The 14,511-nt window shown below is 54.3% G+C and overlaps 1 protein-coding gene across 1 annotated transcript in view; it reads right to left on the reverse strand.

The window, feature by feature from the left end:
• Positions 1-13,441, reverse strand: part of LOC102762306 (scavenger receptor class A member 5-like) — a gene marked incomplete at its 3' end in the record, with an annotated part of 31,721 nt that extends 18,280 nt beyond the window's left edge. Inside the window, exons 1-2 of the mRNA XM_015571147.1 lie at positions 13,073-13,441; positions 7,218-7,329 (exon numbers count right to left, since the gene is read on the reverse strand). Of these exons, the coding sequence (XP_015426633.1) occupies positions 7,218-7,323 (106 nt within the window). The remainder of the gene's footprint in view (positions 1-7,217; positions 7,330-13,072) is intronic.
• Between the last annotated feature and the right edge of the window lie 1,070 nt (positions 13,442-14,511).

Genomic DNA, 14,511 nt, shown 5'->3' on the forward strand with positions numbered 1-14,511 from the left:
GCGGGGCCCACTGACCTGGAGACACAGAACCAGAATGTGGAGGAGCTGCAGAGCCATGAGTGTGCCCCCGGGTAGAACCAGACCAGTGGTTCTCAACCTTCTGGCCCTTTAAATACAGTTCCTCATGTTGTGACCCAACCATAACATTATTTTCGTTGCTACTTCATAACTGTAATGTTGCTACTGTTATGAATCGTCATGTAAATATCTGATATGCAGGATGGTCTTAGGCGACCCCTGGGAAAGGGTCATTCGACCGCCAAAGGGGTCATAACCCACAGGTTGAGAACTGGACTACCTGTAGGCCAGCTTTGTGTTTGGACCAACCTTGAGCTGCTGGGCAGCGGGGAGGGCAGGAGGAGAGAGGGGGACAGGCCAGCTAGAGGGATGGTGACAGGGCCTTGTCTTGTGCCTCCTGCGGCCCTCGATGCCCACAGCCAGTGGGTAGCACCTGCAGGGTGCCTGAAAAGCACCTTTCTTATTGAAAGATGAAGAAGAAACAATGAAGGAAGGAATGAGCAAGGGAATGAAGGGCAGGAACCAGGGAGCAAGGTCCCTGGGTGGGGAGAAATGGGGGATACAATGAAGAATGGCCATGGCTTGACTCATCACCACCCCCCCCCGCCCCCAACTCAGGGTATCTCCTGGGGCCCCCTTCCTACCCAGGGCCCTGCTGTCACTGCAAGTCCTCCTCTCAGCCCGCCCACCCCAGAGGGCACCAGGCCAGTAGCATTCCTTTAAGAGCCACCCGCAAAGTCCCAACCCCTGGAGTAATGCCGCATAGAACATGGCACAGTTTAGCGACAGGGAGTTGGGTGGAGGAAGAAGGCAGAGGCTCCTGTTAGCACCAATGTGGGAAGGAGCTCCGGGTGTCTGGGCTCCGGTCACTCTTCCCTGTCCCCTCTGCAAGACACCAGGCTCCAGCCCAGGACCATGAAACCCATCCTCAACCCTTCTGGTAGCAAACCTCAGGAAAGCCTCCGGGAGCCAACTGCTCTGATTGGGGTTGGGGGTGGGCGTCATCAGCCTCATGCACACCACAGAGCCCGGAGCCCTCAGGACCCAGGCTATCCCTTAAAGGTTCCACTGTTTCAGAACTTGGACTAAAAGAACTTGCTCTGTTTCCTTGAGTATCTATCTAGGATTCATGAGGAAGCTCATGAACTGAAACGGTGCTTTCTTTCTTTTTTTTAAATAAGTTTTTATTGATTTTTAGAGAGAAAGGGAGAGGGAGAAAAACATCGATTGGCTGCCTCCTGCATACCCCCCAACCGGGGATTGAACCTGCAGCCTGGGCATGTGCGCTGACCCGGAATCACCCAGTGACCCTTGGGAGCACAGGACGACACTCAGCCAACTGAGCCACACTGGCCAGGGCAGAAGCAGTGCTTTCTCTGGTACAGTGGTTCTCAACCTTGGCTGCACATTAGAATCACCTGGGAATCTTTTAAAAATCCCATAACAAAGAAACAGAATTTCTGGAGGATGAGGCCCAGAAATCAGGATTTTAAAAAGATTCCCAGGTGATTCTTACGTGCAGCCAAGGTTGAGAACCGCTGCTCTAGTAGAAGGTCAGAGCCAGCTTTAAAATGCTATCCAGGCCGGGGCCCCTGGGAAGTGGCTTGGGTGTTTCCCAGGAAACCCTGGGTGGCAGCTGCTCCTGACTCTCCTCCTCATCTCTCTCTCTCCTTTCTCCCTGTGTCCCCAAGATTGGCAGGGACCCCGCAAAGATCAGGGAGGTGAAACACATGCGTTTGAGGGTCAACTGTGTGTGAGGCGCTTTACGTGAGTTATGTCACCTGATTTCCCCGCTGCTCCCGTGAAGTGAGTGGCATTATTCCCATTTTGCAGATGGGGACACTGAGGGTTAAAGGGTCAGAGAAGCAGGTGGCCCACTCAAACTAGGAAACTACAGGATTTAGTAAAGGGAGTGGTCAGGGTGTAAGGTGCCCACAGGGTTAGAGTGGTGTCTTTGGGCTGTAACTACCGCCAGCCCCAGGGTCAAGGAGGGGCCCAGGGTCAGAGAAAGCCAGTGAGGAGAGGGTGGCTCACAAGGAGCTATGATGTTGGGGGGAAGGACACAGCAGCCTGAGGTAACTCCATAGAGCAGGAGCTGGGCAAGTAGACACCCCAACCTCCCTTTCTTCTGTCCTCCCATCTCCTTTCAGGGCAGCTCCCCAATAGCCAACCCCAGCCAGGCGGAGAGTGGGCCAAATGGTGGTGAGTAGGAAGGAGGGGCAAGCAGAATACACCTGCCCCAAGCCCAAGGCCCACAGCCACTCGGTCTATGGATTCAGCCCAGACCTGCCAAACTTCAAATTCCGGGCTCCTGCCCCCTCCCGGCTGCTCCCCACCTTGTGCTAGGATGGCCCTCTGGGCAGAGAGACCCGGGACCCACCCCCAGTGACCACACGTGTATCCAGCCCTCTGCTCTGGTTTCGCAGGGACAGAACCTGGGCGCACCTTGGTGCTGCACGAGTTAATTCCCTGCTCATCTCCTGCTTCAGTGCCCAGTTCTCCAACCTGTAGAGGCGGGGACCCTCCGCCAGGCCCCAGGCAGACCCTCCCAGGAAGTCCACTCCTCCCCTTGGGCAGCTGCCCAGCAGCCCTCGTCTGCGCCAGAGGAACTGGGGAGATTTGATTGATGAGAAAGTAGAAGTGAGGGTTCCCCTGGGAGAATAATTTCACTTTATGGGGAAGGAACACCGGTACGGGGAGCTCGGGCCCTAAACTCAGCAAGCAGGCGTCCAGGCGCAGCCAGGAACATGTGTAACTCATTACCTCCGCGAGCCTCCATTTGTGGCCAGTGGAGGACACTGAGTGTGGTGGAGGGTCTGAGCCTGCGGGGTGAGCTGACGGCAATATTTTTCTGACACTAACACCTCTCTCTGACCCTCAGAAAGGGCCGGACCCAGCCAAACACCACCCCGCCCAGGCCTCCTCCTCCGCCTCCTGGCGCCAGACTAGAGAGGCTTGTGGCTCTACAGGCAGCGAGCAAAGAAAGGACCGGGGAAGGTGAGAGGGGACGGAGGGGAAGGGGGAGAGAAGAGAGGAAGAGGGCGGGGGGAGCAGGCCCAGCAGGTCCCTGTTGGGTTTCTGTTCAGAGGGCGGTGTACGTGGGCATCGAGGCCAGAGGAGGCCTGGCTGAAGGACCTCGGAGGCCTAAAGCTGCAGTTACTCCTTCCCGTTAGTCCAGCAAAGCAGGTGCAACCAATGCGTTGCAGGTGGAGACATGGAGGTGAGGAGGTCCGGCCCTCGGGGCCTTCCCAGCACCAGGGGGCTCCACTGGGGATGCTGAAAGCTCAGACACAGGAGGGAGGCAGGCCCTGAGAGGTGCCCCCACCAAGGGGTGCAGAGAAGGGAGAGGTCCCGATGAGTCGCAGAGTGGGGTGTGGGAGGGAGCCTTGGGGGACGCAGGAGTGGGGCAGGTGGCTGCTCGTGGAGCGGGCAGAGGAACCCAGGCACTGAGCAGTCCTCACCTTCCCTGCTCGCCTGGTAAGTGGGAAGGGGATGGATAAAGGCAGGCTGGGAGGGAAAGGCAGGGTGAGAGGGGAAAGGAAGGAGAGCAGACCAGAGGAGCGGAAGCTGTCAGCACGTGACCTGTGAAGTAACGCGTTTGCCCCTGACCTCTTTAAAGTCCCACCTGCATTGAAGTCCAAGTCATATCCTATATCTGGGCTGTAGTTTTGCAACCGTGTTCCCCAGATCCCAGTATCCCCAGGGCCAAGAGGAGGTACCTCCTCTCTTCCCCATCTCCCTTCCTCCAAGGGAAGAATCTGGAAAGGACGTGGACCCCTGTGAGGCCCACCAGATGGTACTGTTTTAATTCACTCAAGGCCCACGAGCGACTGGGCTCTCCCTCCCTGTCCCCCCTCTGCCCTCTGTCTTCTTTCCCATCCACTTACAGCCCCCTTCCCACCAGCCCCGCCCTTCTCTTCCCTCTCCTGTTACAGTCTCCGGCGATGAGGATCAAGAAAAAGCTAAGTCCTGGGGAGACAGATCAAATCTGGCTGGAATTTTCCCAAGTCAGAGCCCATCATTTTCCTCTTATAAACAAAACGGAAGGGGATGGGGAAAGGAAAGGAACCCACAAGCTTTTAGGTAGCTGGCTGCATCTCAACACTCTAGTCTTTTGGGGTTCCTTGTGCCACCCCCCACCTCACACCTGGCATCCAGGATTGAAGAGCGGGGGAGACCCAGATGATTTGGAATTCAGATTTAGAAAGCATTTGTTTGGCTACCTTTAACTTTCAAGGACCCTGTTTTGATTGATTGATTGATTCATTCATTCATTCAACAAATATTTAGTGAGCACTTACTATGTGCCAGGCTGGGAGACATCAGTGAACAAAACAGAGATCCTGCCCTTGTCTAGTCTGTTCTTCCCATGAGAAACAGACAGTGAATGATAAACATAATCAATAAGAAAATGACAATGTAGCCCTAGCCGGTTTGGCTCAGTGTATAGAGCATCAGACTACAGAGTGAAGGGTTCCAGGTTCAATTCTGGTTAAGGGTAGCTGGCTTGCAGGCTTGATCCCAGGTTGCAGGCTTGATCCCCAGTTGGGGGCATGCAGGAGGCAGCCAATCAATGATTCTCCCTCATCATTGATGTTCCTCTCTCTCCCTCTCCCTTCCTCTTTGAAATAAATAAAATATATATATTAAAAAAAAGAAAATGACAATGTAATTTTAGAAGGACATAAGACTGCGAAAAAGGGGTCAGGAGTGCAGGGGAGGCAGGAAGGCCTACTGGGGAAGGTGAGATATGAGCAAAGACTGGAAGGAGGTGAGGGAGTGAGTTGAGTTTGTTTGGGGAGCAACCTTCTGGGAGCAGAGGCCCCTGGTGAGCATGCCAGCAGGTTCAACGTGAAAGTCAGCTTCCTCGGCCAGGTCAGCGCCTGGGTTTTTACTCCCATTGAGGCGGGAGCCTTTGCCTGTTTTGCTCAGGGTAGCGTCATGTCCCAGCTTAGGTTTTAAAAGGACCACACCCTACATGCAATGACCAAACCTTCTCTATATACGGAGTGTTAGAGCTAGACAGCACCTCAGAGACACCCCAGTGCTCCCACTTGGCAGATGGAGACACTGAGGCCCAGAGGTGGAATGTACCTTGGTCAGGTCACATGCTCTGGGAGAGGTGAGTCAATCTCGATCCCACATCTTCCAACCTCTCCTGTCCATATATTATGGGGTGCTGGGCCTCATGTTACCCCGGAGGAGACCTGCTCTGATCAGATCTCCCCATGGCTGGGGGTGGGGTGGTGGGGGTGTGGCTGGGGATACTGGAATGCACAGTGGCTAGGGTTACTGTTATTTTTTCAATCATCTGGTCCCAGTAATCTTTGTTTTTTAATTTGGGGTTCAGAAAAATGGAGAGTAAGATAAGGTACGAGGAAAAGGATATGATGGCCCAGTGGCACTTCCAACCCCAGGCCTCTTCTCACCCTGGGGTCTCCCACCCTGCCCTTCCCACTCTGGCACCCAGGCTGGGCCTGGTGGTCCTTCACTCGCCACCACTGTGCTGGACCCCAGTTCTCTTGCTCAACCAGGCCTCCCTACTGATGGGCTGGAGCAGGGATACGAAAACCAGCTTGGCCTTTGCTGAGGTGCTGGTGGGGACATGCTGAGCCTGGCCAGTGACCGAGTGGCACAGGGTCCTTCCTCTCTTCCCAGGTGGCATTAACCTGACGGAAACACTGGCCTGGCTTAGTGCAGCACAGCCAGTCATATTTTCCCCACCTACCTCTTTTCTTAGAAAGTTGTGTTCAATCTTTAAGGCCTATTCCCAAAAGGCGTCTCCCTGCTTGACTTCAACAATCACACGTATTTTTGCCTGCTTTATATGTTGGGTAATCATCCGCATGCCAGCCTCTTCCACTGGGATTGTAAGCGCTCTGAGGGCAAGGATGGTTTAATTTCTCATGGGAGTGTCCCTGGCACCTAACCAATAGCTTGACACACTGTGGGTTCTCAAAATAGGTTGGTTGACTGGGATCCAGAGGAAGGGATGTAATGGCGGGCAGTTTGCTAGGGCAGCAGGAGAGGGTGTATTGGTCACAAGCCCAAATGTGCCTTGTCCTCTCTCCCCTGAGCCTGTCCCCAATCACTGCCTTTCTAAGCCACTCAGCTTCCCTTCCTACACTTAGCACCTTTGGGGAGAAAAAACAGGCTTGGAGCATGAAGGAGAGTCATGACAGTTAATTTTGTGTTAACCTGATTGTGCCGTGACAGTGCCCAGGATAAACATCATTTCTGGGTGTGTCTGGAAGGTGTTTCTGGATGCGATTAGCGTTTGAATTGGCGGACTCAGTGAAGCAGATTGCTCTCCCTAATGTAGGTGGGCCTCATCCAATCAGTCGAGGACCTGAGTTAGAACAGAGGGTGGAGGTATTTGCTTTTTTGTTTCCTGCCTGACGGCTTGAGTTGGGACATCTCACCCCATGTTCTCCAGCCCTCAAACTGCTATTCATACCACTGACTCCTCTGGTTCTCAGGCCTTCTGACTTGGACTGAATTACACCCCAGCTCTCCTGAGTCTCCAGCCTGTAGATGGCAGACGGTGGGACTTCTCAGCCTCCATAGCCACGTGAGTCACTTCCTCACATTATATCACACCAGTTCTGTTTGTCTAGAGAACCTCACTAACACAGACCGTCTGTAGTTCACTGACCATAAGTCTTTACAAGGCTCTTCTGTGAGCTTCCTTCTATTCCTCTTTGACGTGGAGACGTCACTCTCTACTCAATGCAAAGAGAAGTGTGTGCATTCATGCAGCAATTTATTCAAAGCACCTACTAAGTGTTGAGCTCTGTGCTGGACACCCAGGAGGCAGGCTTCTGGAAATGGATTGTTGGCTCCTAACCTGAGAGGGCCCAGGCTAATGGTTTCAGGTGTCTTTGTCTGACCCCAGTCTCACTCACTCAGAGGAGAGAGGCAAAAGGAGGCAGGAGACCTCTATGACTGGTGAGCTGAATTATCCCTCATGCTTTTCTCAGCCTCCATAAGCTCATCTGTAAAACTGCTCCTCATCTTGCTGATCACCAAGAGTTGTTGAGATGTATGAATGAGAAGACACTTGGAAATGACCCTTCACAGCATGAAGTTCAACATATGCAGTATGGGCAGGAGGTCACCCGCACCCTGGGGCAATGCCAAGGTTGGGTGTGGGGCTCAGGGCAGATCTCTCACCCCAAGACCGAGCCGCGGGCACTCACCATCCTCACACAGGTTCAGCTTGGACAGGCTCCTGCCATCGAAGGGCTCCTCGAAGATGGAGCCGGTGTCGCTCACAGTGTTCAGGTACATGGCTTTGTTCTCCATCCTGTCCTTCAGCAGCAGCAGGAGAGACATCAAGAGGCGAGGGGAGGAAGGGAAGAGGCAGGGGGAGAGAGAGAATAAACTGTAGGTGGAAACAGAAGCGAGTGGGTAGAACAACGTGTCCTCCCTGTGGCCTGATCATTGGCCTGCTGTCCCCATCCACAGGTGACATCTACAGGCTGCTTAGGACTCTCATCCCCCTCCCCGGTTCCCTCAGTGCTTCGAGGGCCAAGGCCCTTTGAGCCTTTCTGATGGTGGGTATCCGTCTTCTTTCTTTCAACAGCTCTCGGTGGGGCCTGGCACCCTGAGCTGGGGCTGGCACCCTCCAGAGACCTCTGACTTCAGGGCTGAGAAGAGGCCATAAATGAGCAGTTGCCAAACAACTGTCTTTCTCACAGCCAGAGGGATGGAGAGCGGATTTTGCTCTTATCTTTTTAAGTAATGAGATGCCACATCTCCTGCATACCCATGTGTGCATGCAACACACAGGTATGCACACACTCACACAAATGCATGCATGCACTTGCACGCACACACACACACACATGCGTGCACTTACACACACACGCACACGTGCATGCATGCACTTACACACACACACACATGCATGCACAATCAGGGTGTTCCCAGAGCCGTGCTAGGTGGGGCCTGGAGGAGCCAATTCTCCTGACTCAAATGGAGCAATTTCTGAGCCTCTGGAGCCCTGAGCATGTCAGAGAGACATGGGTTTCTACTCTGTGTTAAAAGGAGGGAAGCTAGACACAAAGGCAGGTACGGAGACCACCTGCCAACAGAGCTAAGACCAGAACTACTCCCAACCTGGCTGGGCTGGTGGTGAGAGGAGCTGGGTTTAGTGGGGCCACGGGATGCTGAGGAGCAGGTGGCCTCGGTGGGGCCCCCCAGACACAAGGACCTGGACAACCTTGCACCCAGGAAGGGCCCTGGTCCTGCATGGCCTCCTGAGGCTGCATCACGGGGCCTTGAGGTCCTACCCCTGGTGTCCCAGGAACATACCCGGAACTAGAGAACGTGCTCTGCTGTTTGAAGTGAACCAGGCCCGTTTACACAAGTGTGTACACCACCACCCCATTTTGTAACATACACACGTCCTGCACATGTGACAGGACAACTGTATGTGAGGTGTCCGGTCGTCCCAGGTGAGACCTGGTAGATCCAGGTGTGTTGCAGGACTCTGGTGGGAACAGGGCCTCCTTTAGTTTGCTGGGTTTCCTGTGTTTTCTATGATGCATTCTTCGTATAAGGAGAAAATCCATTTTCTTGAGCCAAATTACAAAGTATTTATTTACATAAAATACTTGATATTCTTTTCTCACACATATGCTCAGTGATTTTATAAATGACTCTCTAGCTGTTCATTTAGCTTGACCTTCGTTCTGATGTTCTTTGACTCTATGGATATTGAATCCAAATAAATCTACTTGTAAAAAGTGATTTCTTAGGATGATAAAGGCTCCTGGGCGGACGGATGGGTGCCAGGCCCCGCGTGGAGCAAGCTCAGTTCTGAGGCCCAGAGTGCCAGCCAGGGGTCTACCACCAGGAAGGAGGTAAAAAAAGGGAGGCCACAGCAGGCGGCGGTGGGGGGACAGCGCCTGCTGACTGGAAGGAGCAGCCGTCCCGTGCGTTCCCTTCGGAGGCAGGTGGGAAACATGGCATCAGGACCGTTTCAGCCAATAGGGATAGAGAAGGAGGAGGCTGGCCGAACGGCTCCTTCTGGGAGAGCAAACGTAAATCTGTTTCATGACTTGACCTTTGCCTCCAGAGACCTCTGACTTCAGTGCCGAGAAGAGGCCACAAATGAGCAATTGCCCAACAGCTGCCCTCGGACAGCCAGAGGGATGGACTGTGGATTCTGCTCTTGTCTTTTCAAGTAATGAGATGCCACATCTGCACACCCATGTGTGCATGCAACACACATGTGTGCACACAGAGACTCACACACGTACATGCAAGTATGCACTCAGACCCATGCAGTCACGCACATGCATGCACACACCTGCAAACAGGCACTTATACACACATGCATGCACACACATGCAAACAGGCACTGACACACACACATGCATGCACACACCTGCAAACAGGCACTCACACACACACATGCATGCATGCACACACCTGCAAACAGGCACGTACACACACACATGCATGCACACACGTAAACAGGCGCTTACACACACACACACGCATGCACACACCTGCAAACCGGCACTTACACACACACACATGCATGCACAGACATGCATGCACACACACGCATGCACACACCTGCAAACCGGCACTTACACACACACACATGCATGCACAGACATGCATGCACACACACGCATGCACACACCTGCAAACCGGCACTTACACACACACACATGCATGCACAGACATGCAAACAGGCACTTACACACACACATGCATGCACACACATGTAAACAGGCACTTACACACACACACACATGCATGCACACACCTGCACACAGGCACTTACACACACACATGCAAGCACACACATGCATGCACACACGTAAACAGGCGCTTACACACACACACACGCATGCACACACCTGCAAACAGGCACGTACACACACATGCACGCACACACGTAAACACGCACTTACACACACACACATGCATGCACACACATGCATGCACACACACGCATGCACACACCTGCAAACAGGCACGTACACACACACATGCACGCACACACGTAAACACGCACTTACACACACACACATGCATGCACACACATGCGTGCACACACATGCATGCACGATCAGCGTGCTCACAGTCTCTGCGGGCCTTTCTTCCGGCCTGTGGGAGAAGGGGCGGAGGGGAGCCCACATCTCCGCCATGGTCTTTGTTCCCTGCACCCAGGGTTTCCCGGAGCTCCAAGACCGCTCCTACCCCAGCTTCTCTGGCTGCAGTTGTGTCCAGTTTGCTAGTCTCCCGATACCCTCCCTCCATCCAAGTCCTCCACCCAGTAGAGGCCTCTAGGTGGGGCCCTGAACAGCTCCGCTGCTGCTAAGCTGCGGGGGACCCTCCCTAGTCTCAGAGCACTGTGTGCAGCACCCCCTCCCTCTGCCTCCGTGGGGTCCCGGCGAGTAGCAAGCAGGAGGCCAGCGTCTTCTGCCTGTGGTCACCCTCTCCTGGCCAAAGGCAACGGCGCTGCTGCCCCGGGGTCGCAGGGAGTGAGAACCGCCTGCCGGAGGGAGGCGCTGAGACGGGCTTGGGCCGGAGCCCCATCTTCATTTTCACCATCCGCTCTGGGGCTCAGCTCCAGGCCAGAGCTAGGACGCACTGCTGGTTACGTGGGATGTGTCCGTAGGGCGCCCCCATCTCTGTTCCCTCCGCACCCCTCAGCTGGTGGAGCCGGAGCCTGGGGAACTGGGTGGGGAGACGGGCTGGCCGAGCAGGAGGCCAGATGTGAGTGAGATGAGATTGCAGATGCTCAGCCAGCTCTGCCAATGTCTGTTCCTTGGGAACGGAACCTAAGCATGTTCTTTCAAAACAACATTTATTTTAGACCCTTCCGTCTTTGGTCTTACAGCCTTTGGGCCGAGTTTGTGCTCTCGGGCAAGGTACAGCGAACCGCCGAGTGTGCGATAACAGAGCGAAGCCCCTCACGTGTGCATACATCCCACGCACTGCAGTCCATTTGCCATCCGGGGCCTCTGCCCTCCCAGGAGCACTGGGAGGTGGTGTCAGTCTGTCTTTCCCATTTTAAAGATAAGCAGAGGCATAAAGAGGCAAGAACCAAGGAGAGGGGTGAGGCGCCACGCAAACGCTTCCCACCCAGGACACTGGCTCAGCACCAGAGTGTTTTGCCCTGGAAGGGTGAAGCCACCCCTTTCAGCGACCACCTTTAGGGCCCAAGATGAGTCAGTTAAGGGGGGCAGGTGGGGCTCTGGGGGCAAGGAGAGGCTCTGACAGCTGGAAGGGAGGGGATGAGGGCCATGGACACATGGGGGGTGTGGACGCCCAGGTGCCCTGCGGAGGAAGCCCAAGGAGCCCAGACTTCCGTGTTTCAAGTCAGAGTGGGGCCTTGCTCCCCCCCAGAGAAGACACTTGACCTCTTAGATCAGTGGTTCTCAACCTTCCTAATGCCGCAACCCTTTAATACAGCTCCTCATGTTGTGGTGACCCCCAACCATAAAATTATTTTCGTGGCTACTTCATAACTGTAATTTTGCTACTGTTATGAATTGTAATGTAAATATCTGCTATGCAGGGTGTATTTTCATTGTTACAAATTGAACATAATTAAAGATAGTGATTAATCACAAAAACAATATGTAATTATATACGTGTTTTCCGATGGTCTTAGGCAACCCCTGTGAAAGGGTTGTTCGACCCCCAAAGGGGTCGCGACCCACAGGTTGAGAACCGCTGTCTTAGAGTGTCTTGATGGTGCATGTTAGAGCTGAGGCTCCCAGCCATCCACAGCCCCACCCCAGGCGCTCTGCAGGCCAGCAGGCACGGGGGCCTATCCTGGCTCCCCTCCTATTACTCGGGGACTTGGCCCAATCAGCCGAGCTCGGGCAGCCACAGGCCGACCTTTCTGTGACGGGGAGAAGCACGTCTGCCAGCCACTCGGCATCGAGAGCTTCATGTGGGACAGTGAACGTGGACGTGGAGGGGCTTTATGAGCAAGGGCACACGGGAGGTCGGTGGCAGGGTCTGGTGAGAGCCATCAGCCCCCAGCATCTTCTGACTCTGCCAAGCAGCGAGCTAGGAGGGCCTGCAGGTTCCTGAGCCTTGACAGTGTCAGGAAAAATGCTGTGTGGGTGCCCCTTGCAAAAGGCGATTGTGAACGCGGGCCAGAGCTCAGATCTGGACCCCGGCTCTCAGGGTCCCTCTCTGGGCCGCAGGAGCACTCGATCAATTCTTTCTGCCGAGGGGGTGGCATGAGCCTTGCTTGCTGCAAAGACGGCGTGTCTGGGATCCAGCGCCTCATGCTGCAGGGCGCACAGCTTTTCTTTGGATTTCTAGCCCTAACGGGGCCCTCTCTTGGAGAGTGGATCCCTAAGTGGGTTTAAACCCTCTCCTCCTATAACTGTACTCAGTTAACCTCAATCACAACCCAAAGCTGGAAAGGTGTAGATGTTTTATAAATAAGCTCTCCCTTCATATATATTCCACCACCAGGCACGTGTGCACAGACACAGACACACAGGCACATACACACACGCACACATGCACAGACACACATAGGCACACACATGCACAGACACACGTGCACACGCACACATGTACAGACACATGCGCGCATGCACAGGCACACACATGCACACACATGCACACACGCGCACATGTGCACACACATACACAGGTACATACACACATGCACACACACGCACATGCACAGACACACGCACATGCACAGATGCACACATGCACGCACACACGCGCACATGCACAGACACACGTGCACACACTCTGCACATGTAAGGAGACTGTCCTCCGTACCCTCTGCTCCCTGAATAGGCTTTGGAGCGGCGTCCCGCGCCTGGAATAGTTGTCCCTAAGGCAGTAGCTTCCTCTGGCACCCAGATGCAGACTCACAGTCGCCAGTGCAGACAGCTGGACCAGGGCCCCGTGGATCTCCTCAGGCTGCCACTGAGGCCTTCCTACCTGGGGCTGGCCCCTCCATGCTCCACAGCCTGAGGATCCCTGAACACCGTGTCCTCCCGCTGCCAGGTACTGGGACCAAGTTAGGGTCAAAGTGATAAAGACTCACCTTAGGGCCTCCACGGAGGCTGCAGAGGCTGTCCCCTCAGTTCCCGGCACCCATGGTGGCTGGAGAGGTGGCTGCTCCCACCGCACTGAGACCTAGGCAGCCCCTGGGAGCCTGTCCCCACAGCCAGCCAAATTCAGAACAAATCATAGAAAGAGGCTGTAGGGGTGCCCAGTGACTCGTCTTGGGGGTCACTTCTCCAGGAGGATCAACTCAGGAGGCAAGACTCAGCTTTGTGCCCGCGTGGAGGCCTGGGGCTGGGCAGCCCGGTCTTGGTGCCTCGCCTCGTTCAGCCAGGGCAGTGCTCGGGAGATGTCCTGTGGAGGCACCAGCAGCTCTGCTAGGTACTGACTGAGATGTGAACTGCAGCTGCTCTGGCGGCCAGTCTTTAAATGCGAAGTTTTTTGGAGCAATTGTGGAGGCCCACCTTGGGGTCTGGAACACGTCCCCCCTCTGGTGGCCACTTTCGGCATTACAGCCCACTCAGGGCTGGCTGCTCTGTCCAGAGAGCCAAGTCAACCTTGGTCTTCATGGGCCTATTCGAAAGGCCCTGCTCACAGTACTTTTTGGAAACCGTCCAGGGAAATGGCAGGTAGACCTGGCTTACAATCCATGCAAGGAAACCAGCCTTGTAAACTATCTGTAGGACAGAATTGGCATTGTTAACGCCTCCCCCAAACTGAGCTTAACATTACTTCATGTTTTCCCAAAGCCACATCCACCCCGAAGGCACAGATTGGCCACAGTGGGGACACTCCTGAGAGCACCCCATGACTCACAAAGTCAATCTCAATGTAACTCAGCAATAAAGCCGGCATTTATGGAGAACTGACATTGCACAGGGGCAAGGGGGGTGGGGGGGGGCGTGTTACGGGCGTGAGTAAGACAAGCTCGCTGTCCTCAAGAATGAGAGGTGGGCTCAGGAAGAAATAACTATAACCCTAAGCAGGACTGATTACATTTAGAAAAGGAGATCTAACCGAAACGTTAAGAGAGCAATAGCATTTCGATTGGGGTGGAGATGGGGGAAGGCATTAGGGAAATTCCAAAAATAGTCTGAGCTATGGCAGTACAGTCCACTTATGTGGACAGCCCCCCTCCCCACCCCTCCACCCCCCACTCCCCCAGGACAGAGCCCTGGAGATGGCATTTATGAACAGGCTCCCGTTCATTGGCTAAAACTTCAGCCTCAATACTTGGTCAGATCTCATGCATGAGAACAGTTTGCCAAGGCTCAGCTCTCGTCACAGTACAGCTGCCAACCCACAGCTGGGTCAGAAATGCCCTCGTCACTTTCAATGACTACGCCTCCTGGCCGTCCGGGGAGGCAGCTCCAACACGAGGCCTGTATCACAGAGGGAAAAAGTAGTCATGATATAATCATGATAATAATAATAACAGTAATAGTAATAACAGAAGGAGGAGGAAAAAGGAGAGAAGGG

Source organism: Myotis davidii, unplaced genomic scaffold (genome assembly GCF_000327345.1).
Source record: "Myotis davidii unplaced genomic scaffold, ASM32734v1 scaffold524, whole genome shotgun sequence".
Lineage (NCBI taxonomy): Eukaryota > Metazoa > Chordata > Mammalia > Chiroptera > Vespertilionidae > Myotis > Myotis davidii.